The sequence below is a fragment of the Nannobrachium achirus genome (genome assembly GCF_963921795.1).
Source record: "Nannobrachium achirus genome assembly, chromosome: 19".
NCBI classification, from domain to species: Eukaryota; Metazoa; Chordata; class Actinopteri; order Myctophiformes; family Myctophidae; genus Nannobrachium; species Nannobrachium achirus.
Genome location: NC_137826.1, coordinates 18,695,001 through 18,719,482, shown reverse-complemented (window position 1 = coordinate 18,719,482; position 24,482 = coordinate 18,695,001). Strand labels below are relative to the sequence as shown.

Below are 24,482 nucleotides of genomic sequence, written 5' to 3'. Positions count from 1 at the left end.
ATATAAATAACATGATAGTATTGGTAAATTGTGCTGAAGGTTTACAGACATTAGGTGAATTACATACTGTTATTTGTTGAGCTACACTTCATGTATACTGTATGTATAATGCTAATGAGTATGAGTAAAGGCCCATTCCCACTGGGCCAGATAATAGATAAAGAAAAAAGTTTTTCTCCAGATAAAAAAAAAATCTCTTTCTCCATTCAAGTGATGGTAAGATACAGATAAAAAAGAATATCTGCCACAGATTTGTATTTGTATCTTACCATCCACTTGAATGCAAAAAGAGATTTATTTTTATCTGGAGAAAGAGATTTTTTTTATCTGTTATCTGGCCCAGTGGGAATGGGCCTTAAACCTTTATATGTATCCTTCCTCCAGCCACAGACCTCCAGAGGGCAGGCTGTTGCAGACGGCTCCGTTGAGGCAGGGCTGGCTGGCACAGGGGTCTGGATAGAGCACACAGCCCAGCTTGACCTCGCTGAGCCCGGCTATCTCGGCGTAGCGGCTTCTCTTGTTCTGCAGCGGCAGCTCGTTCCCATTCAGCACCAATGAACCCAGGCAGCCCTGGAACCCGTCCTGAGCCCTCGGGGGGCCCCTGGCGCCTCCCGGGCCCTGCGTCCTCCTTGGCCCCGGGCTCGGTCGTTCGCCCTGCCTGACCGGGGGCCTGACTTGGGCCCCGAAGAAGAAAGTCAAATCGGGGGCCAGGGGCCACAGGTTCGCGGGGGCCCTGGCTGCTCTGCGACGCTCCACGTAGCTGTCATCCAGTGACAGGAGGGTGTAGTTTTGTGTCAACTCCAAAGCGACAGCGTGCCAGAGGCCGTCGTTTATTGGTCTGCCGGAGATGCCCATGATGCCGAGCGTGTTGTCGCAGTCCAGCTGGAACCAGAGACGTCCCCCCTCAATCTGAGGGAGAGGGATGAATGTTATACACTTTGAATGACATAGGAAGTAGGAACAAAGGACTCTCACTAGTATACGGTCTCATTCACTTGTAGTTAAAACACTGTAGAATGTACAATACAACTGTGGGCTGTATTGTATATATATATATAATAAAAACATATACTGTATACAGCAGGCATTGACATTAAGGCTTACCCACCTGCCGCCGGCAGGTAAATAAAACTTTCGGGCAGGCAAACTTTGCTTTCAGGTTGCCCGACCGGGCAAGTGCAAACGTCTATAAACACAGCACGAGATATCTGTCTAAACACCTGAATGTGGCCAGCACGGCCGCGCGCTCTGTATTCTGGTCTGTGGAATGTTAAATAAGAGCACTGATTACCTATAATGTGCTGATTTGACTGTTGCCACACTTAAAAAAGGTAATATAACAAGTGTGAAACCATAGACATATTCAATCATAGCTATGTAGGTACTGTATTTGGAATTTGGATTTGTAAGTATTAAGGATACAGTATGAAATTTGTTATCACACAGCCCCGGAAAGTAAAGAAATTGTTAAATTGAGCGGTAATTAAAATCTTACCTATCATTTTATAATGGACAATTTACTTTTCGGGAAGTGGGCATGACCTTTGGGCAAGTAGAACATGACCTGTACTTGCACGAAGGGGCAAGTGCCTCTGAGACCTTAGTGTCGACCACTGATAGAGTACGTACACTTATACAGTATGTGCGTGTGATTCTGTGTGTACCTTTAACATGGTACATGGGTTGGCCCGGGTGAACATAATGACTCCCCTCCCCTGCAGAGTTCTGATTCTGAGACCAAGCCTCATCTCTCCACTCCGACCGCTCTCTGTCACCCTGTACTTAATGTAACTGTTCCCAGAGAAGCTCAGAGAGGTCTGGCCTGCGGCACACATTCACACAACATAGAGACAAAACAGAGGAAGCAAGAACATTTTTCATTTTCAATTAAAACAGAGAAAACATAGAAAAAGAACAAAGTTGCTGGTGTCCAGTACAGACTAGTCCAGGGGTCTTCAACACTTTCAGGCCAAGGACCCCTTAGTTGAGAGAGAGATGAAGCAGGGACCCCCACAATCTTCTCATAGACTCCATATAGTTTCATTGTTTGACAGCACAATCATCAGTGTATTTTGGATTCATGTCAATTTGTGTTTTCAGATATTTAACCACTTGTACTGTCAATACTTAATAAACTTGACCTTTCACTCTGTACATAGTCTGCTCTTTTTCCCCTCTATACCAAACCCGAGAATAGCTGATCTACAAGCTCACATCTGCTATTTTTGGCTAAAGTTCTCAGGTAATGGACACTATATAGGGTTCAAGTGCATGCATATAAAAAAAGGAGAACAAATTTTGCACACAAAGATTTGGAGGACCCCCTATAGTAACTCTGAGGACACCCTAGGGGTCCCGGACCCCCCGTTGAGGACCTTTGGACTAGTCCAAATTCTGCATGCATCTGCGAGGTCCAATCATGTACCTGCACACTGGTCCAGCTTGTCACGCTGACACCGGCAGACAGAGGGCGCTGTTGGACCAGAGCGAACACATTGCATGTCCACTGGACATGTCTGACCCTCACATGGTTCCATAGGCGTGGTACATGTTCCTCCTGTTTGGGGGGATAAGTCTGTTCTTCAGAGTAATGTGGCAAATTACCAGAATGTTAAAACAGTCTGCTTAAAAAAATAAAATTTAATAAAAACTTAATGAAATCTTACAATTCGGTGTTAAAGTGTGAAATCAACAAAGGAATGAACAAATGCATCTATCAATTCATGGGTTTCATTTGTAGTCCTACACGGCCATGTTGAGGACCAACACAGGTGTTTCAATTTGTCTGATTGGCACAGAACTGATGTTCTACGCCAATCAGAACACCTGTGTTGGTCCTCGACATGGCCGGCGTAGGACTACAAACGAAACCCACGAATCGACCAATCGACACACGGCAACTGTGTTTACCGGGACAGGTACAGGCCTCGATGCGGCTGAACCGCGGCGCCACCAGGCTGACCCTCTCCGTGCTGTAGGTGACCAGAGAGTTACCCTCCATGACCAGCGTCTGCTCACACGCCCTGTCGCCACACTCCAGCTTCCCAGAACAAGTCAGCCCCACCGCCACCGCGCCGGCCAGAACCCCGCGGATCTGGCCCCGCGCCCCGGCCTCTTCCAGCCTCAGGGCCAGCTCCTGGGGGGAGTAGAACCCCCCCAACTCTCCGACCCCCAAAGTCTCCTGCCTCTCCACGGCTACGAGCAGCTCTACATCGGAGGTGCCCATCACGGGCTGCACGCCGAGCACGTGGAGCGGATCCCGGAGGCCTGTGGACCACCTCCAGCCGGCCAGGCTGCGTAGCACCAGCTTGATCTGGCTCAGGTAGCGGCTGAGGAGCTCCTCCGGGGACAGGGAGCTAAAGCGCAAGGTCAGGGCACTGCGCAGCAGCACGTCTGTCACCTGCTCCACTTGAATGGATACGTCTGCGATCACGGCGAAGCGTCCGTCGCTCACTGTGGTGTTCATCTGGTACCTGACAATGATAAACATTTAGACTAAACTCTGCAAGTGGCTGTTGTTTTGTCACTGTGTCGGTTTACAGTAAATGCAAGTGCACATCGTATAAAATAAAATACATCGAATACGATTTTTGAGGGTCTGGTTTTGTGTTTTTTTCTGGTTTGTTTTCGTGCCGGTGATGCGCTCTGAAAATAGGAGATCTAGAAGCTCACAACAACTCGCGCTGCATCGTGTTGCGAGCTTGTAAATCGGCTATTTTCAACATGCAACCAAGGGTAAAATCAGGCATTACTACACCATCAAGGACCGCGAAAATATATATATATATTTTTGTCTACAAAAGAAACTGTAGATTTATTAGGCTAAAACTTGACCAAAACTAAAACATTTCAGATGACTAAAATATTACTAAAACCAACTGAAAGTTTACTCAAAAGACTATGACTAAACTAAATCAAAATGTGCTGTCAGAATGAACAGTGTCCTGTACGTACCTGCCAGGCTCCAGGCCGGGCAGAGCCACGATGCTTCCATCCTGTCTGTTGATCTGAAACAAGCTCTTGGCTTGAGGCTTCTGGGTAAACGACAGCACGTCGTTGGCGTCTCTGTCCATGGCGTACAGCCGACCGATCGGACCGCCCGAGAAGACGTCACTCAGCATGACGATGAAGATCTCCAGGGGAGACACGGAGGGTTTGTACTGACTGTTCCCGATGACCCTCAGAAACACCCAGGAAGAGGAGGTGAGACGTGGTCTTCCAGAGTCACTGGCCTGAGGAGGAGAGTGTTCAAAACAACCTGAAACTGAGTCAAAGAAGAATACCCACAGAGCTATGGAATCATTACTGGACTAACAGTACAAGGCAATGCAACAATGTAGATCCTGCACACTTCTTTCTGACTTCCATTGTGCATGTGTGCATGTGTGCACACGTGCGCTCAACAACAGTGTGCTTGCACAGCAATGAATGCCATACAGAAAAAAGATATAAAGTAGGCTTTAGCTACAGTATATGAAGTCAAGCCACACATACAGATACAGAAGGATGAATGCTTCATATCCATTATGCCAGCAGAGGGCAGTGGTAGTCCACTCCTACTGTACCTTTAAAAGGATCCCTGGCTAATGACAAATATGCCTTAATACATTATAATTGTCCTCTATAACTACAATGTAAAATTAAAAACACCTTAAATATTGTATTTCTTCTAGAAATAGCTCATCTTTCACTCAATAGGGGGAATGCCTGTTGCAAGTTGATGATGTCATAAATGTCATGTGTCATTTTTATGGCATGCATGTGCAAAAACAAAAACACAAACGCATTTGAAATATTGATTTGATGCTCATATTAACCATAGGAAGTATTACGTTTGTTTTTATTTTCACATGCATGCCATAAATTCCATAGGGATAGATCACAAATTACATTTATGACATCATCAACTTGCGACGGGCATTTCCTCTATTGAGTGAAAGATTAGCTATTTCTAGAAGAAATAAAATAATTTAGGTGTTTTTAATTTTACATTATAGTTATAGAGGACAATTATAATGTATTAAGGCATATTTGTCGTATCAGCCAGGGATCCCTTTAAGCCTCAGTTCTGGTTTTGTCCCTCTATACAAAATCTCTTTGGTTGTACATTTATTTTAACATAGTTTTATTGAGGGTATATTGCAGGTTACAGTAGTCAAAGGACAATGATTCAGTTTACCCTTTTGAATAAGAAGAAAAAGGACAAACATACACTTAAGACAATAACAGACAAGGAAAAAAAACTGAAACCCTCCAACACCAAAAGAAAAAACAGACAAAAGAAAAGGAAAATACAACAAATCAGGCCCCAAACATTTTGTTGACAGCATAAAGGACAGAAAACATTAGATAATAACCTACGTGGTATTCAGGAGAATATAACCCAGACTGTTCTCAGGCACTTCCCCGAGCACGGGTTCTGTCACAGGAGACCGACCACCTTTCCAACAGAGGCTGCCATATTTGCAGTAGCCAACAGTGTGCACAAGGAGATCGCTCGACCTTCCGACGAATTAATAGAAGGATTAAATGTAACTGATCCAAACATAGCCAATAGAGGATCAGGGTTACATTTATTATCTGTAAATATTTTCGTTAAATGTTCGCCTCAAGAATAGGGAAGGGTTCAAGTGGTTAAAGCCAGGTGGTAGTGAGAAAAGGCATGAATAGAACAAAACAACACCTTACCTGTACTTCCAAGGTGAACTCCCTGGGGGATTCGGGACCAAACACCCTGTTAGACCTCAGATTCCCCATCTGGTCCAGGGTCACGTATCTCCCCTCATTACCAGACACGATGCGGAACTCAAACGGAGGGCCGTTTCTGGAGGAGTCCATGTCACTGACGGACAGCTTCAGGAGGTTGGAACCAGCAAGCTGGTTTAGCTGCGAGGGTGTGGAGGGAAAAGAGTTGGATTGACCATGTGTAGAAACACACATACATGTATGGGATGGCTGTGGCTCAGGAGGTAGAGCAATTTGGCCAATGATCTGTGCACCATTTACCATTTACACACACACACAATCACTTGTACCTGAATGATGACTGTGGAGTTTGGGGGTGTGAAGACAGGCGGGTTGTCGTTGACATCAGAGATGTTGATGTTAACGGTGACGGTGGAAGACATGGCAGGAGATCCACTGTCAAACGCCTGCACTGCCAGAGAGTACCTGGAAATCTACAGATCAACAAGCAAGCAGACGGTACAGAAAGATCCACTCAATACCGACAGAGTACCCGGAAAGCTTATTAGAGCAGGGCTCTTCAACAGGGGGTCCGGGACCCCTAGGGAGTCCTCCAAACCTTTGTGTGATAGAAACCTTTTTCTCCTTTTTATATATATTAACCATTTGAACCCTACAGTCCATATTCTGAGAACTTTAGCCAAAAATAGCAGATCTACAAGCTCGAGCCCACTGAGTTCTGAGTTGTGAGCCCACTGAGCTGGCAGTGCTGTATATTATTAATAAAACACAAAGGGGGTATATCAAAGACCAATAAGGCTAATAAAATAAGTTAACGTCTGTTGTAGATCATTTGAGGACACACAGCCACAACCAAGAGTGGAGAAGGACCATCAAGGTGTCAATAAAGTCCACAGGCCATTTCCCCGAGATCAATATCAAACAAACCAATACCTAGGAGAGCAAGTCTGAAAGTCTGAAAACAGAGCTGTTAAACCATGGTCCTTTGGGGACTCAGCAGTGTTGGTTTTGTATATATTGTAAAAGCTAAAGGAGAACTTCACTCTTTTTCAATCTGATCTTATATTAAAATTAAAAGACTATTGCGAGGGCTGGCGGGTAGTGTAGGGGGTAACAGGGTTAGAATTTACGGTGTTACCGCAACGGGTTATTTTTTGGTGTAACGAGTTAGTCTTGCAATTTAGTGGTTATTTACTAGTTACCTTTTCCAAAGATAATGGCATTACTTGCATCTAAGACCTATATTTCCCTGTTCTTTCTGTTGCCGCAAAGGAAGAAGAATCCATCTGACACATTTGCACTGTTTCCTAAATTAATGAGCTCCTCTGCGCCCTTTCAGCGGAATGCATGATGCACGGTCCCACTCCCGGGTGTTACATGAAGACAAGAAGAGTTTGCCTTTTAGTAAGGCTGTGGAAGTATTCACACTATTTCTGGATTTATTGGTGAAAGGAGGAGATCAACGATCTCAGCAGGGAACGCTGTAACGTAACGGATTACTTTATTTTTTCCTATAATTTTTATCCCACGATTTTGCAACCCATTTTTTCACCCAGTGCCAATTGCCTATGTAATCCTGGGCTCTGCACTCCCTCTGCTGCGCCTGGGGAGACAACGGACTGACATCATGCTTCCTTCATGCATGGGTAGTCCAACTTGTTTCTTTTCACCTGACAGGGGGGATTTCCCTGGGATGGACGTAGCGCGTGGAAGGAACACGTTATTCCAACCAGTTCCTTTCCCCTCCATCAGGCGCCCCGGCTGGCCAGGGGGAGGCATTATTGAGACCAGGATTACTGCATGTTTTTGTGAGGGTATCAACCCTAGGAGACACGGGGAGAACATGCAAACTCCACACAGAAAGGCCCTATCGCCGACCCCACCTAGGGTGTGGGCGCTGATGACGCGGAGGGAGAAACATGCCCCCAGCACCCACAGCGTCCCCCGGCGGGAATCGAACCCAGGACCTTCTAGCTGTGAGGCGAAGCGCTAACCACTGCGCCACCGTGCCCCCACGGATTACTTTATAATGGCAATAACGCTGTAACTTACATACTGTAACAAGTTACTTTTAAAAGTAACGATACCCAACGCTGCTGGCGGGCCAGCCAGCCCACTAGCGGACCACAGCCACATCACTCTGACCAGGGACGTGCTGGCCATTGGGAAAAGCGGGACAACTCCCGAACGGCCGGTTCATTCCCGGCCGGTCCAGGCCGGCCATTAGGAAAGAATACAAAATAAAATGTCAGCCTTCGTTCCATTTTGGGGGCTGGGTGGCCAACAAAGTAAATCATCACTGTCGGGCAGAAACCTCGTATCTCGAAGTTTCAAATGTATACATTTTTTCACAAAGCAAAGCCCTGCTTCATCATACAAGGCTGTTGCACAAAAGTAGTGAAAACAGCAGATCTACAAGCACACAACGCCTCGCGGTGCGAGGCGCTGTGTGCTTGTAGATCGGCTGTTTTCACTAGTTTAAATCATTTTTAAAATGATAAATACAAAACAAACGGAAATGACAAATCTTTGAGTAGCAGCAGCGTTATAGAGAGAGATCTCTCTCTGTAGCACGCAATGAGGGCCTCTCCAACTCTTTTTCCCGGGCTGAATCAGGGGCCCAGCACGTCCCTGACTCTGACTCAGACATAACCATATACAGATCTAATCTAAAAGAGTAGAATATTGTGTAAAAAAGCAGCAGATGCCATAGCACCCCAAATCATCACTGACTGTGGAATCTTCACACTGGACTTTAAACAATTCTGACTTCAGAAGGTTGACATTTCTGTATTATAAATCTTTGTTTTGAGTGGTCGCATGTAATATTGTATGATTTCCATGAGCTGTATGCCATGAAAAATGTATTAAAAAAAGGGGGGGGTTTAAAATATTTAACTGCATGCGCAATATATCTAGAATATATGAAAGTTTAATTATTTTATTAAATTACGGAAAATAATGAACTTTTCCACAATATTCTAAGATCTGTATATGCCACCATTTCTGTCTACTTGCTCTGACTGTGCCTCATAGGTGGGGTTTGGACAGTTCAGAAACCTGCCTACCAATTACATCATCGATAAGGATTCCAAGCTAACAGAAACTACAACCTTTCTCTTCCAGGAAAGTTAGCATGCTGAAATAGAAGCCACTGTTCTTGCATCGATTAAGATAAAACGTTTGAAATGTTGTTTTAACCCTCTAAGGCCCGCATTAAGAAATACTTGAAATAAAAAATTGAAAAAAATCAGATGGTGTTGTAGGAGTCCTATTAAGAGGAAAATGTAATGTTTTTTTCAAAAAAATGTTTTTGTAAGATTTTATAGCCATAAATCAAAAATCATAAATCATGCTCTAATTTACATATGGGGGATATTTTTCACAATAATAACATATGTAGATGTTCTAGACATTCTAATGATCACCAAAAAAATAGTACAGGCATTTTACTTATGTTTTTGTGAGGTATAGCTTCCATGAAAAAGTGAGATGTTGTTCGTCAAAACTCTGGAATTTCAGCGGGTGTGGCGGGTGTGAATGTCAGCCCCTGTGGGGGGTATTTATATGCAAATATTGTGGCCAATGGCATTGTAATACTAAACAATAGAATCCAATGGTGGTGTTTAGGTGGTAGGGGGAGCTAAAATAAAATGATTTAAACCTTTTTTTGGATAAAATACAAACGTTGTAATATTACAACCGTGGGCCTTAGAGGGTTAAATGACCAAACCTGCCTACCAATGATATCGGTAGGCATGGTAGGCAAGGTGAACTATGGTTCATTCTGTGCCAATGACGGCTTATGACGTTTTTTTTTCCAATAGCCCTGTGTACCAATGACGGCTTATGACGGTTTTTGTGTTTTTTACATAGAAAAAAAAAAAATCATTTTTTTTTTTTTTTTTTTAAAGATGTCAAAATGACCTGAGATCAGAGAGATGCTTTTCTCTGTTTGTGTGTTCGCTCCCTCGTTTAGCTGATTGAGAAAATGTGTGTTCATGTGTGTCCATTCTAGTGGATGGACACTTTTTTTCATTCAAGCAGCTCTATCTCTGGAACCATTTGTCCGATTGACAAAATTCTTTTTGCCACTGAATCACAACAACTGTGTCTGTTTCTGTGGGGAAAAAAATTATAAAAAAAAAAATCATTTTTTTTTCATTGCATAGTAAAGAAAAACATACAAAATCTCGGCACAGCTACCTTGGAGCCATTTTGGCATCTGGCACAGAATATAAGCTAAGGTTGAAAAAGGTTGAAATGCCCTTTTCAACAGAATTGACTTTACTGCCCCAGGTCCCTGTTGGACAACAAAGGATAGCAATGCAAATTTTCTATCAAGCTAGAAGCATTACTAGTGGTACTGTAAGTATCCGAGTCCCATGATTGAGGTGGCATACAAGCATAATGGCACACTTCACTGGTAACCTTGAGAGGACCCGCTGGCATCTGTCTGCTTCAGCCGTGCTCATGAACCAGAAAATTACTATCGATTGTTGATGAGACACGTGAAGAAGCATCCTTACCAGCTCCCGGTCGAGGCGTTTATTCACGCTGAGGAGGCCGGTGACCGGGTCGACCCAGAACTGGTTGGTTCGATCACCCTTCAGGATGGAGTAGGTGATTCGCCCGTTCACTTGGCTGTCCAGATCCTCTGCCAACAGCTAGTATGCAGGAAGAGTCAGAGTCAGAGTGGACATTAAATATGTTGAATTCTAGTGTAATCTAGATATTAAATTGCAAGCTTTTGCTGTTCGTTCTAATATAAAAAAAAAATATCTGCACCCAGACGAGTCCTGATTAAGCCGGTCGATTTGACATATGGCCCAAGTGCGTGCCACCAAAGGAGTAGCGCGGAAAAATAAAGTCTGGAACAAGTCTATAGTCTGGTTGCCCTGTCACGAGGAATCTGCTGGGAAACGTATTCCGTCTTACCATTTGTCCCTTTCATGCCCATATATGGATATCTCTGTAGCTGTCAGTCCTTATTTGAGTGGTGCTAACCATTCTGTCCTTGTCCCTTTTATGACCATATATGGAGATCCCTGAGGTCATCAATATTAAGTCCATATCTTGGAATGCCTATATATGGACATACTGTGTCAGTCTTATGTAGTCTATGACGTCAGACATCTATAATGTCAGTCATCTCCATATTTGGGAACAGTTTAATTTTAGCATTTTCCCATTCAAGTCAATGGAGAAAATTCATTCACAAATGAATTAATTGCGACCAAAGGTCGCATATACCCTGAAAAACCTTGTCGCTTGTCTGTCTGTACAGGAAGTGATGTCAGTGTGATGTCACATGTTTTTCAGTACAGGAAGTGATGTCACGTGACATCACTTTTATGCCCATCTATGAGTCATTCTGTACCACATCACTGTGACTCACTGTCACTCTGTGCCACATCACTGCTCTGAAGTTTATTGCATGGCAAAGCGAAAGTTGATCACAGTAATGTGGTACAGAATGACTCATATATGGGCATAAAAGGGATGTCACGTGACATTGTACAGAAAATGGAGGCCGAAAATGAGAATGTTAGGGTACCCCCTTATGCCCATATATGGAGATCCACAGGCATCAAACCAAGGCCCTACGTTTTATGCCCATATATGGAGATTCCTATATTGTCAATATTAAGGACATTATTAAGGATATTATGTTATCAATATTAAGGACATATATGGGAATGCCCATATTTGGTAATGTCCATATTTGGGCATGTTTTGACATAACATAACTATCATGAAGGGGTCTCCATATATGAGTAACTGGTCCCATATATATCACTGGCCAGATGGCCAATAATTGGCGCGACCTCGCCCTTTAGGTGTGAGGTGTCTTACTAGTATAAATTAAACTATATATATAACGTATCTCTTAGCAAAGGGTTAGGGTTAGGGAATGCAAGCAGACGAGTCCCGATGAAGCCGCCTATTTGACATATGGCCCAAGTGTGTGCCACCAAAACTGTGGGAGGAGTAGCGGTGCAAAATAAAGTTTATCCTGAAAGATGGAAGGAATAAAGTCTGTAGAAGAATAAACAGTCTGGTTGCCCAGTTAGGGCAATCACACTAACTAAATGGATGAAGCTACATTTCTTGTGATGTGATGATTCTTTTTATGCAAATGGTTATTGTAGCTGTAGCATTTTGAAAACACAATTTTCACACATTTTCTGGCCTGACTTTAAGACATAGATTTCCCTACTTTATAGTTAGATAGCAAAATGTGCTGATTTACAAGCCCCCAACGCGTCACATAGCGATGCTTTGATCGGCTATTTTTGCTCAAGTGGTCACTTAAGTCTCTGCCATCCGTTTATTTGCATGAAAGAGCTTTGATTTGTGGGGTTGAGCTGGGCTTAGCCAATCCACATCAGGCCGATCAAAGCCATGGTGTTACTTTTGCGCTTGTCTAACTTTGGACGGGGTGTAGTTCTTGTTTATATATTCGTACTGTAGAAACATGTGCAGGCAACGTTCATTCTGGACCAGAGGGTGACTGGCCACTTTGTTGAGAAACCGCTCCAGGCCTTGTCTCCGCTCCTCGATGAAAGAGGCGTCAAATATTCCATCATCTCCTCGGAATGGGAGCCGACGGACCAGCGCTTTGCCAGGGAGAGGGGGGACCACAACCCTGCTCTCTCTCTGCAGCTCTGCTCTGAGCCACTCAAAGTCACTGTATCGCCTCTTTACACGGGACTCCTTCAGCTTGAAGATGGGCAGGTTGGTCCTCACTCTGATTTCATACGTAGTGAATTTCCTCCCGCCGAACTCTACCGTCTCCGGGTTGATCACGTCGACCTCTAGAAAGTTACTTGGCGGTCTATACGCGTCATACGGCTCTGAGACAATCCTCGTCGTTGCTATGCAGCTATCCATCATATTGTCTGTCAAACTCCCTGCTGTGTTAGTACTGTAGCTGCTAGCTGCTCTACTCCACCGACACACTCTCCTAGTACTATATAAAGTAGAAACAGTGGTGGGTGATGTCAGAGGGTCTGTGATACACCCATATATGGACTGGAGACCCCGAATTCAGTGCAAATCGGCATATGATATGTCCATATATGGAGAGGAAAAGCCCAACGTCAAAGTAAATCGGCAAATACGCCCATATATGGACTGGATATGCCTGACAGCAGCCCACAGTATATGCGATCAGTAAACAACTGGTTTCTGTTGTGTGAGACTAAGGACTGTCATTGAGGTTCCTAACACAGCTGTGAGTAGATGGAAATTCTGCTGTCTTACTGAGGACCAATTACATGAAGAAGGTTGAATTTGATATACTTCAAATAAAATGTACTTCTGCTTAATACATCCCTCATGTCTTCCTTACTTAATTGTGCAGCATTTACAATACTGATAAAAAAACATGTATATAACTTGCTGTACAGCAGTGGTTCTAAAACTTCAAATTATTTTGTGGGGTCCCCAGATGATTAGCTTAATGTCATTTTTTTCCTCACTCAACGGTAAACAAACCAACACAGAGTATACAGGGCATCTGCACATTTATACATGACAATTTAAGGACTTTCAAGACCGTTTTAATACCAAACTGGCCAAACTGTCAAATATTAAGTAAGCAAGAGGCGAATATTTATCTGTGGAACCGAGTCACATTAAATGTAATACCTACAATTAAGGGTGGGGGTCCACAGTTCAAATATGTTTATTTTGGGGGTCACGGCCTAAAGAGGTTTGAGAACCCCTGCTGTACATTACAGTATATAAAGTATAAAAAGGCACACCCTGGTTATCGTCTGTCCGATGTCGGCGTCCTCGCTGACCAGGACGTTGTAGATGCCCTGGCTGAAGACGGGAGCGTTGTCGTTGACGTCCATGAGCTCTATGGTTACCATGGTAGCGGCGCTGAGGGGCGGGGTGCCGCTGTCCCGTGCTTCCACGGTCAGGTAGAAGTCCTTGTACACCTCAAAGTCCAGGTCCTCAACCACGGAGATAGAGCCTAATATTCAGAGGTGTCAATTGGGTATGGCAAGCTATGGCAGCTGACATACCTTGGCTACAGGGGGAAATAATACAATTTACTTTTCATCGTGCCTGTTGCTAAGGCATGGCAACATGACAGGTGTCACACCTGTCATGTTGCCATACCTTAGCTTTCTGCTGAACTGACGCCACTGCTAAGATTCAGCAGTGGAATAAGTACTAAATCTCTTTACTTAAGTAAAAGTATCAATACTGCAATGTAGAAATGCTCTCTGTTAGTAGATGTCAAATTTTTCAAAATGTATCTAAGTAAAAGTACAAAAGTATTGTCATAAAAATATACTTAAAGCTATACTGTGTAAGATGCTCAACTAGTGGTCAGTAGCCCTATAGCAAACCGCGGTCGCGTCCGCGTCTTTCGGCCGTTTTTCGGCCCCCGCGGGCCCCGAGTCTGCCTCCACCTCGCCGAGATCTATCTTTAGAGGGGTCCCTGGTTCCTGTGCGTTCAGGCATTCCGGAGAAACGGACACCTTCACCCTGCCTGGTAGGCGAGGTTACCTTTTGAGTATAGAGACACACAGGCGACTACAAATATGGCTGCCATAGCGACCCCACTTCAAGATGCGCTGTGATTGGCCGGCAGTGTATAACCCTCGCTGTGATTGGCCGGTAGTGTGATGACGTAATTTTTCCGCGAAAACCGGGGCCCAGTCAGGATCATAGAAAACATATAAAGAGAAGGCTTTAGAAGCTGAAAATAACGGAGTGGGCATTCTAAAACTTTAGCGATTTAACAGTTAGGACAATTTTAACCCTTTTAGTGCCTATCCCGAACTAGTTCGGGATATTCGGGATCAAAAACAATTTTTTATTTGCTATTTTACTTACCCCGAGCTGCTTGGAGCAACGTGGGTGGTCCCGGCTCGCCCAGCGCTCACCAACGAGAGACGCTAGATGCTCCGACGATTTATTCCATTGAAAATGGTTTAAAATAAAGTTTAGACCCCCCCCAATGTTCACCAAATGTTCATTGTAGGCGGCGCGACGTATTCCAGGGTGCCTATCCCGAACATGTCCGGGATATTTAATAAAATGAATTATTTTATCGGAGGCCTCAACGAAGCCCCGGTCTAGACGTCCATCCTTGGCCGGGACTTAGACTCGGCCATCCACGGGCCGTATTCACGCTAACGGCCGAATCGCGCCGCCCACTCCAATAATAAATCACATCTTTAGACAGGATTTTCTCCGGATTGTGTCCCCAGACCCAAAGAGAAAGTTTTTTGCGGCTGAAATAGCTTTAGATCGGGCTTCTAAATGGGTTAGCATTTTGGCTACGTGTCAGCTAGCTTCCTCCTCTGGACACCCATAGGATTGACCGGAGTGAAAACACAAGCCAGTTGGGAGAGGGTCGACGAAAGCTATAAAGAAGGTCAATGGAGAAATTTCTGGCACTCTAGCACCCCTTGTGGCCGGATGGCACTGTATGAGTTAAGATTTGTTTTATAAAAGTTACATGGTATAACTTTAAAGTTGTACCATGTAACTTTTTTTATAAAACAAATCTTAAAATTGTCCTAACTGTTAAATCGCTAAAGTTTTAGAACACCCACTCCGTTATTTTCAGCTTCTGAAGCCTTCTCTTTATATGTTTTCTATGATCCTGGCCGTGGACCGGATTTCGCGCCAAAATGACGTAATCTGCATCATCTGTATACGTTGTGTATACGTTGCCCAATCACATCGCCGATCATGCACACATGGTACACTACCGGCCAATCACAGCGCATCTTGAAGTGGGGTCGCCATATTTGTAGTCGCCCGTGTGTCTCTTTACTCAAAAGGTAATCTCGCCTACCAGGCAGGGTGAAGTAGTCCGTTTCTCCGGAATGCCTGAACGCACAGGAACCAGGGACCCCTCTAAAGATAGCTCTCGGCGTTGTGGAGGCAGACGCGGGGGTGTGAAGGTACGAAAAACGGGCGAAAGACGCGAACGCGACCGCGGTTTGCTATAGGGCTACTGACCACTAGTTGAGCATCTTACACAGTATAGCTTTAAAGTACCAAAAGTAAACATACTCATTGTGCAGAATGTCGCATTTAACAAGTTCAAAATGTGAACTTTCTGAAAATAGCCGATCTACAAGCTTACAATGCACATTGTGAGCTTGTAGATCGGCTATATTCAAATGGACGAAATCTATAGGGCTGAAGTGGTTAGAGTGTCACAACATGTCGCAACACAACGTGTTGTGAGCTTGTAGATCATGAGAAAAAGAAAAAAAAGTACAGAGCCTACCCTGAAGAATAGACTGTTTAAGTGGTTAATTAGCCAGTAGCTATGCTCCTCCCCTAAAAGCTTTTGTCCAATGCTAGCTTAGCAACCGGCAGCTTGCAAAGGCTGTTGCCAAGGCAAACCTTGGCAAGCAGGAAGTTATTCTAAGCTAGCATTGGACAAAAGCTTTTTGGGAGGGGCATAGCTACTGGCTAATTGCCCAAGAACATAAAACGTACGCTTCTATATATCTTTGGACTGGTTTCCATTGACTGGAGTAATTACCTGGCCTCTAACGGTAATCTACATACAGTAGCTCTCTGTCCTTTCCAGGATTATGCTTGTATTATGTGGTCCTCCTCGTATATAGATAGAAGTACAAGAGCAACCAACATTCACGTACATTTGCGTGTTACGAATCCCCACAACGTACCCACACTTCTGTTTATGTTGAACTTCCCCAGTTCGTTGCCAGAGCGGATGCTGTAGGTGATCTGAGCGTTGGGCCCGATGTCGACGCTGGTGGCCGACACGCGGATCACCTCGGTCCCCACAGCGACATCCTCGGGAACGTTAACCGAATAGTCCTTCCTCTTGAAGACGGGGGCATTGTCGTTCACATCCAGGACAACCAGGGTTACTTCAACCTTAAGGACGGGTACACATTATTGTGTGTCATTATTTTATGCTTTAACCATTGAAAAATAGCAGATATACAAGTTCACAGCGCGGCACCGAGTGCCACGCTGCGAGCTTGTAGATCTGCTATTTTTGAAAAAGTCGTGAAAATTTGAATTTTGACCCAATTCTATAAGTGTCTTTTGAATCCTTCTAAGACTTTGAAAAACCTATGTTTCCATGTCAGCAATCTGGCTAGCCATCGTCAAAGAAAAGGTCCTTTTCACTTAAATGGAGCTCAGTTAGTCTGTTCTTGAGAGACTACTATGTCAGTGGTTCTAAAACTTTTCATGTGAAGGACCCCCAAAATGATGTTTATTTGGCCACTGACCCCCCATCTCAAAATATTTAGTTCCAGGGACCACCCAGAAGCAAAATTTGAGTTACAAACGTTTGCTTTGAAAATACATATATTCAAAGATTTGCACACATTTTCACGAATCTTTTAAAAATAGCAGATCTACAAGCTCGCAGCGCGGCACTCGGTGCCGCGCTGTGAGCTTGTATATCTGCTATTTTTCACTGGTTAAAGCATTCAATAATTCTAGGCCTAAATGGGTTAAGGACATACAACATACAGATATATTGTGACAAATATATACAGTACATTTACCCAGCAAGGGTGAGGGGAGTGATATAAGGACTTAGAGGGGGGCATAAGCTTGCCTTGCGCTGAATGCCAGGTCGACTACTTGTTTATTTTTTGATCAATGATCTTTTCTCTTTGTCTTTGTGAATAAATAAGGCTATGTGGTAAACTAATTATCGCCTGGCATTTGTCATGCCCTAGTATTATCCCTGCCAGCCAACTCGTGCTGATAAGTATGCCCTGGGTTGGATGAAATCAGCCATACTGATACATATAATATATTAGATACATACAGTATACTGTATATTAGAGGTTCGGGCCACTCACAGCTCTAACATCTACATCGCACCGCCAATCCGACTGATATGCCCTTATATGGAGATCTCTGCATCTGTCGTTCCTTGTCCCTTTTATGCCTGTATATGGAGATTTCTATATCTGTCCATTTTATTGCCCATGGAGATACCTAATGTCATCAGTATGCCTATGGGCATGCTGATATGCCCATATGTAGATCTCTGTATCTGTCCGTCCTTGCCCCTTTTATGCCCATATCGAGATGTCTTTATTTGTCACTCCATGTCCCTTTTATACCCATATATGGAGATCCCTGATGTCATCAGTATATGCCCATATAGGCATGCCCCCTTTTGTCCCCATATATGGAGCCGAGTGATTTGTTTTCCTCTGACGTCATGACGAAACATTGAGGTTAGACACCCCACACCAAATTATGGGCCATGGGAACAAGGAATCACTGCGTTGTTTTGTGCTTTAACCATTGAAAAATATCAGATATACAATCTCACAGCGAGCTTGTAGATCTGCTATTTTTGAAAAATCGTGAAAGTCTTTGATGTTTTTTTTTTTTTTTTTTAAACCTATGTTTCTAATCTACAGTATGTCAGTGGTGCTCAAACCTTTTCATGTGAAGGACCCCCAAAATGTATTTGGTCACGGACCCCCCCCCCCCCCCCATCTCTAAATATTTAGTTCCAAGGACCCCCCAGAAGCAAAATTTGAGTTACAAATGTTCACTTAAAAAAAAAGACAATTTATATTCAAAGATTTGCACACATTTTCACGACTTTTCAAAAACAGCAGTAGCTGTGAGCTTGTATAACTGTTATTTTTCAATAGCTAAAGTATAAAATAATTCCAGGCCCTAGTAACTCAGTCCCACTCCCCCCCCCCCCTTGTGACCCATGCACCGCCCACCTGTGAGGAGAGAGCCCCTGGCTGTCCAGCCTTATCGGTGGCCTGGACACGAATCCGGTAGGAGTCTTGAACCTCTCTGTCCAGAGGCTTCTCCAAGGCCAACACCCCAGACATCGGGTCGATAGAGAAGAAGCCATCAGCGGAGTCCACCAAAGAGTAGACCACGGTACGATTCAAACCTGGAGGAGACAGGGCAGGGGTTCACACCAGACAAAGACGTTGACTTGACACACTGTGTGTGTGTGTGTGCGTGCGTGCGTGCGTGCGTGTGTGTGTCTCATACGACAATATTTTACAATACTGTAGGACAAACAATACATTATTTAAGTGCCTGGGCAGTCAGTAGGGCGCTCGCCTTAGAACCGCAAAGTTCTGGGTTCTGTACTGGGAGAGTATTTTTTGAAGGTCTTTAAGTCTGAGGGCGGCTTGCACCAAGAGGGATTAAATAAATCTTAGTTTAGGGTTAATCAAGGGTTTGTTGATCCAGGTTTTATTTTAAATCGAGGTGCGTTGCACCACTTAAATTTAAGCATTGCTTAACAGATCTGTGATTAAACCCTTAACCTGTGATTAAAACTATAACCTGCGATTAATTCATGTATTAAATGTCCTCCATCTTGGATTTGCGATGTAAACACACTGGAATAAACTATTCTCTTGAGCCTAATATCATTAACGTTACTTTTATATTTACTTCGGGGAGAATGTGGGCAGGCCTATCACCTTCTATGTTAAGAAGAGCGCCTGTAGCAAAAAAATATTTAATTTTATAACGCTCCGTCATACTACGGTGACGCTCGCTACAGCGCGGTGTGGCGCGGCGATGCGCGGCTATCTAGCCGAACTAGGAAGCAAAGAAATACACCACAGTTTGATAGTTTTGTCAATTATGAAGCGATTTCGAAAATTAAAACGTCTGCATATTGGTTGGGAAGTCCACTTCCATGACAACTGACTGTATTATGTCCCTGTAAATATTTAAGTGTTCGCTATTTTAAAATAGCCAATGTACAAGGATGTATTGAAGAGAACAATAGCCTATGATGAGATTTTTGTTTAACTGTGAAACGCTGTCCGCAGCTTTAGCTTGCAGTTGCAAGCCTGTAGGGGGGGACCCCCATTCATGTCAATGGCATGTTTGCATTTAAACCACCTCTACAGCAAGTTTAAAATGAATCCCTTATTGATGTTTAAATCGAAGTTTAAAGTAGTGGTGCAACAGGATTAACATTAATCCAGGTTTAGAATGAAAAGTAAAACCAAGATTTAAAGGATGGTTTAAAACTAAACCTGATTAATGAAAACTAGGTTTAAGGTTTGGTGCAAGCTGATTAAAAGATAAACCTTGATTTAAACCAGTTTAAGGCTTAAACCGTGTTGGTGCAAGCCGCCCTTAGTGTATCAAAAATGCACCTTGGTTAAGCACCGCTGTTTCCGACCAGTTTAACATTCACCAGGTTAGCATTCACCAGCGTTAGTTTTACTGAGGTTAGGGTTAGGCTTAAGGTTAGGTTTAGGTGTATCTCCGTCCACCAGACTTTCGTCACCTCCGTGCAGCCAATCACAAGCTTCGGTCTGCCTTAACCGAGGTGCATTTTTGATACACTCGGACTGAACAACCTGAAAAAAACACTCTTTCGTTCTGTACCAGGCACCGCACATGAGTAGCACGGTAAGGCATGCTGCAAGTACTGCCCTCGTTGCTCTGCTGATGCAGACAATAAGCCACTTTGACCTACTTACTTATTTACTTAAATTCTCTATCTATCTAGATCTAGAACAAGATAAGGGTCGTCTCACCTTCATCTGGGTCAGCGGCCTGCAGGCGGATGAGCAGGGCTTTGGGGGCGGCGTTCTCATAGACATTAGCCAGGTACTGGGTGGAGGGAAAGGACGGAGCGTTGTCATTTACATCCAACAGCCTGAGAGAGATGTCAGAGCGACAGAAGAGCCCACCTCCATCAGTTGCCTGGACGATGAGTTTGTAGCTGGCCGTCGTCTCCCGATCCATAACAGTTGCTGTACGTAACTCACCTGACACGAAGCACACATACAGACAGACTTTGTGTCTCATGCTCAATTGGTTTTAACTGTATGTCACTACTTTTCAACTAAACTAACCAGACAGACAGACAGACAGACAGACAGACAGACAGACAGATAGACAGACAGACAGACAGACAGACAGGCAGAGTTTGTATAAGAAAACAAAAATGTACACATTAACGTAAGAGTGAGTGTTAAGTGTATTCTGTTGAAAATAAATGTTTATTCAGGAATAAAAACATTTTTTAACCAACGGTACTGACAGCCAGTTTAGAGAAAGAAAGACAGAAAGAGAAATAACTTATAGAGAACATAACACAAAACCAGAGGGTCAAATTAATGTTTGTACCTTGCTTAGAAGTACGAGGCTAATATACTTGAAGTGAGAACAAAGTGTTGAGTGACACTTCTCTTAACAGTACCAGTGTTGGCATCCATGTAGAAGTCTTCCACTCCGATGCCAAACAGTGAATATTGGATCTCGGCACTGGAGCCTGAGTCAGCATCTGTCGCTCCCACTGTCAGAACGCCCTTGTTAGTGGGAATGTCCTCAGGGAATGACGCACTGTACACCGCCTGCGTGCGCGCACACACACGCACGCACACACACACACACACACACACACACACACACACACACACACAAACAGATCAGTGCATTCTGAAGCCACGCTGCCTGACAAAAATCTGTCCCACAAATCAAAAAGCACATTAAACTGCTGTCGAGCACTGCATCCATTATCCCTGCTAACAGCGCGGACACACACACACACACACACACACAGACACACACACACACACACACACACACACACACACACACACACACACACACACACACACACACACACACAAACACAAACACACGCACGCACGCACGCACGCACACACACACACACACACACAAAGCGCGCCCCCTGTTCTGTCCCTGCATCTATTTCAACCTGACCCTGCCTTCAGTAATGAAAGCCTGTGATCCGTCTGGCACACAAACACATGCAGACAGAATGTATGCCCAACGGCCGATCTGACCTTCACGCTTCTAATCTATGACCAGCACCTTATAATGACACACTAATAGAAAAATGAAAGATGTAGTGCAGCGGTTCTCAATGTGGGGGTCCGGGAACCCCCAGGGGTCCTTCCCAGGGGGTCCTGTCCATTATAGTTAGGAACCAAATGGACCCTTACAGATCTGTAACTCTCATAGTTATGGGGTAATCTGGGGGGTCCTTGAAATTAAGGGGTTTTCCTGTAAATAACTTTTTCATCCACGGCACCCCTGAATTACACTGTTCATTTTTAGAATCTTACATCCTATTGGAGAAATATCCGTTTCCATCCGACTGAAAATAATGTTATACTTGACTAGAATGTTATACTTGACTACAACCTCCATCGTGAGCTTGTAGATCGGCTATTTTTGATGAAGAGAGTTGTCGTAGATGGAAAAAGAATTCATCAAGTACAGTGCAAATCAGGTCTGTTTTACTAAGCATAGTGAAGGGATTATTATAGTGATATTGACGAATTCCAAATACTATCAAATTATCTTGCGACACCCCTGGAATAGCATCACGGCACCCCAGGGTGCCCCGTCACCCACTTTGAAAACCCCCGGTGGAGACAGACACATTCAAATCCCAGCGTTAATTTAACGCACAAACATAACTGACTCAAGGCTTAGTTATAAGCAATCGTGGATGACAGAGAAATGGTAACAGAAGCAATCTGAGAAAAGGATGGTGAGAGCTAGACACTGTTATGAACCAACAACACTCATGAATAATATACATTTCAAATAAAAACAATATATATAGAAGTCTTCCTTTTCTGGCCTCTGGGTGAAGCAAACACCCCCGTCTCCACTGTTTATCAATGGATGGCCTCGCTCTTTCCTCTCAGTTAGATATACCATCTCAGAACAGAAGGAATTGTAGAGCAGACTGGGGACAAAGGGAGCGCGCTGGTTTCAAAGAGTTTCACTCTCAGAGTTAAAATGACCACTCAGGACCACTGTGTGGAGGAAGAGAGTCAAACTCTCTCAATGAATTACCGTATAGAGTGAAATTGAGGAATTTCACCACTATTACACCACCAATCAAAAGCCCCCGTAACCCAATTATCTAATGCACGATAATACTCACTGGTGGACATCTTATTCAACCCCAGTACTTGAGTCAAAGTATAGATACGGGTAGTCCAGGTCAAATATTACTCAACAACTAAGTGAACATTGCTGTGTCTAGTTTGTACTTAAAGTGATCCCTGATTTGTAAGCCATGTAGGCCTTAATATGTTATAATAACCCTCTTTAACCGAAATATACCTTTTAAAACACTTGGAATATATTCCTTTGAGAGAAAAAAAGTTATATGTTCAACCCCTGGGGGGAGCCATTGCACTGTTCGTCGCATGCAGTGATGACGTAGGCAATGCATTTTGGCTGGTCGGGCCCATAGGTTTAATATGGAACGTCAAAACAACGTTCTCTTTACAATATTTAAAACATTGTCTTGAAGCTCAGATTAACTGTAGTTAGTAGTGTGGTGCTTTTCTGTTCTGTTCATATCAAGTAGGATGTTTTGCCGTGACTGTAAGTGTTTAATTCAACATCTAAAACCTGTTTACACCGGCATTTTAAATGGGCCCGACCAGCCAAAATGCATTGCCTACGTCATCACTGCATGCGACGAACAGTGCAATGGCTCCCCCCAGGGGTTGAACAATATATTCCAAGTGTTTTAAAAGGTATATTTCGGTTAAAGAGGGTTATTATAACATATTAAGGCCTACATGGCTTACAAATCAGGGATCACTTTAAGTTGAAATACTCGTGTGTATTCAAAAGTACATCTTTAAAAATATACGTACAAAAATGTTTTAATAATAATGGGGAAAATAGTAGATCTTCTATTTTTACTATTTGAAATAGGACTCAATTGGTTAATATATGAGCCCTATTATGGACACATTTCTTGGATTCTGGACAACTGCATTTCTGGATATCCGAACTACTCGACGGCGGGCACTGCACTCCCTCCGGTCCCTGTTGGTCGGTCCCATATATGCACATGACCATATATGGGCATAGCTTAGGCTACTTCATCTGACTAATACTAAAAAAGTATTCAATCAATTGTGATGGGGTGAAAGAGGGTATTATTATTTTTCCATTTTTATTTCTACTTCCTTAAATACGTTTTGCTGTATTCTATTATTTTGTTCTTTTGATTTTGAATGCGCATCGTATTTTCTGTATTGTAATTATGTTGGATGTTTATATTCCTCTTTCCCCTAGTCATGTTTGTTTATGAATGCTACCTGAATATGTTGCAGAGACTCTAAGTGAATGGTAATGACTGAATGCATTCCCAGGACATTGTGTATTGAGATCCTGATAGGATAACAAGGAGAAGAGACTGGGCCAATGGGGGTGGGGTGATGTCACCGCTGGCCAACCGAGAAGTGGCTGGGCGGAGCCACTGGGTATATGAATGAACAAGCGGGCTCAGTTGAAGAGGAGACGCAGAGCAGAGAGGACGTAGGGACAGAGCGGAGAAACCCAGAGCTAAGAGCGGGGACTCAGTGGAACGAGTACGGGGACAATGAAGTAAACTGATAACGAACCTTGAAAACCTTGTCATTAGTACCTAGTCGCGGAGAGACGGGCTGCCACCCTTCCAGACGAGAGACGAGAGGTGGAGAGCTTGGCCGGACGGTGGAGAGAGGAGATCGCAGTGTGACGAATCCTATCAACGCAGGAGGCAAGCATCGCGCTTGCCTTTGTGTGTGAGTAACGCTTTATGTCACGCTGCCTACGACTGCCTGCTGTTCCCTGTGTGGCCTACTACTGTGGTTGGGACTAGTTATCTGGCGGTCTTCTCCTGTATTTCCAGGGTGCAAAGAAGTAGACGTGTGACGATTGGCCGCTGTCCCGTTCCGTTCTCACTGGAGAGACTGAGTTCCCTGGGGGTGACTGTTGGGACTGTGTAGTGACCG

At 43.9% G+C, this 24,482-nt stretch overlaps 1 protein-coding gene across 1 annotated transcript in view; it reads right to left on the bottom strand.

Moving 5' to 3' along the window:
- Positions 1–24,482, bottom strand: part of fat3b (FAT atypical cadherin 3b) — a gene marked incomplete at both ends in the record, with an annotated part of 155,642 nt that overhangs the window by 43,482 nt on the left and 87,678 nt on the right. The window contains 13 exons of the mRNA XM_080749287.1: positions 393–909; positions 1,665–1,822; positions 2,426–2,557; positions 2,911–3,473; positions 3,955–4,232; positions 5,689–5,886; positions 6,036–6,179; positions 10,236–10,373; positions 13,476–13,690; positions 16,383–16,596; positions 18,435–18,613; positions 20,235–20,468; positions 20,903–21,056. Of these exons, the coding sequence (XP_080605413.1) occupies positions 393–909; positions 1,665–1,822; positions 2,426–2,557; positions 2,911–3,473; positions 3,955–4,232; positions 5,689–5,886; positions 6,036–6,179; positions 10,236–10,373; positions 13,476–13,690; positions 16,383–16,596; positions 18,435–18,613; positions 20,235–20,468; positions 20,903–21,056 (3,124 nt within the window). The remainder of the gene's footprint in view (positions 1–392; positions 910–1,664; positions 1,823–2,425; positions 2,558–2,910; positions 3,474–3,954; positions 4,233–5,688; positions 5,887–6,035; positions 6,180–10,235; positions 10,374–13,475; positions 13,691–16,382; positions 16,597–18,434; positions 18,614–20,234; positions 20,469–20,902; positions 21,057–24,482) is intronic.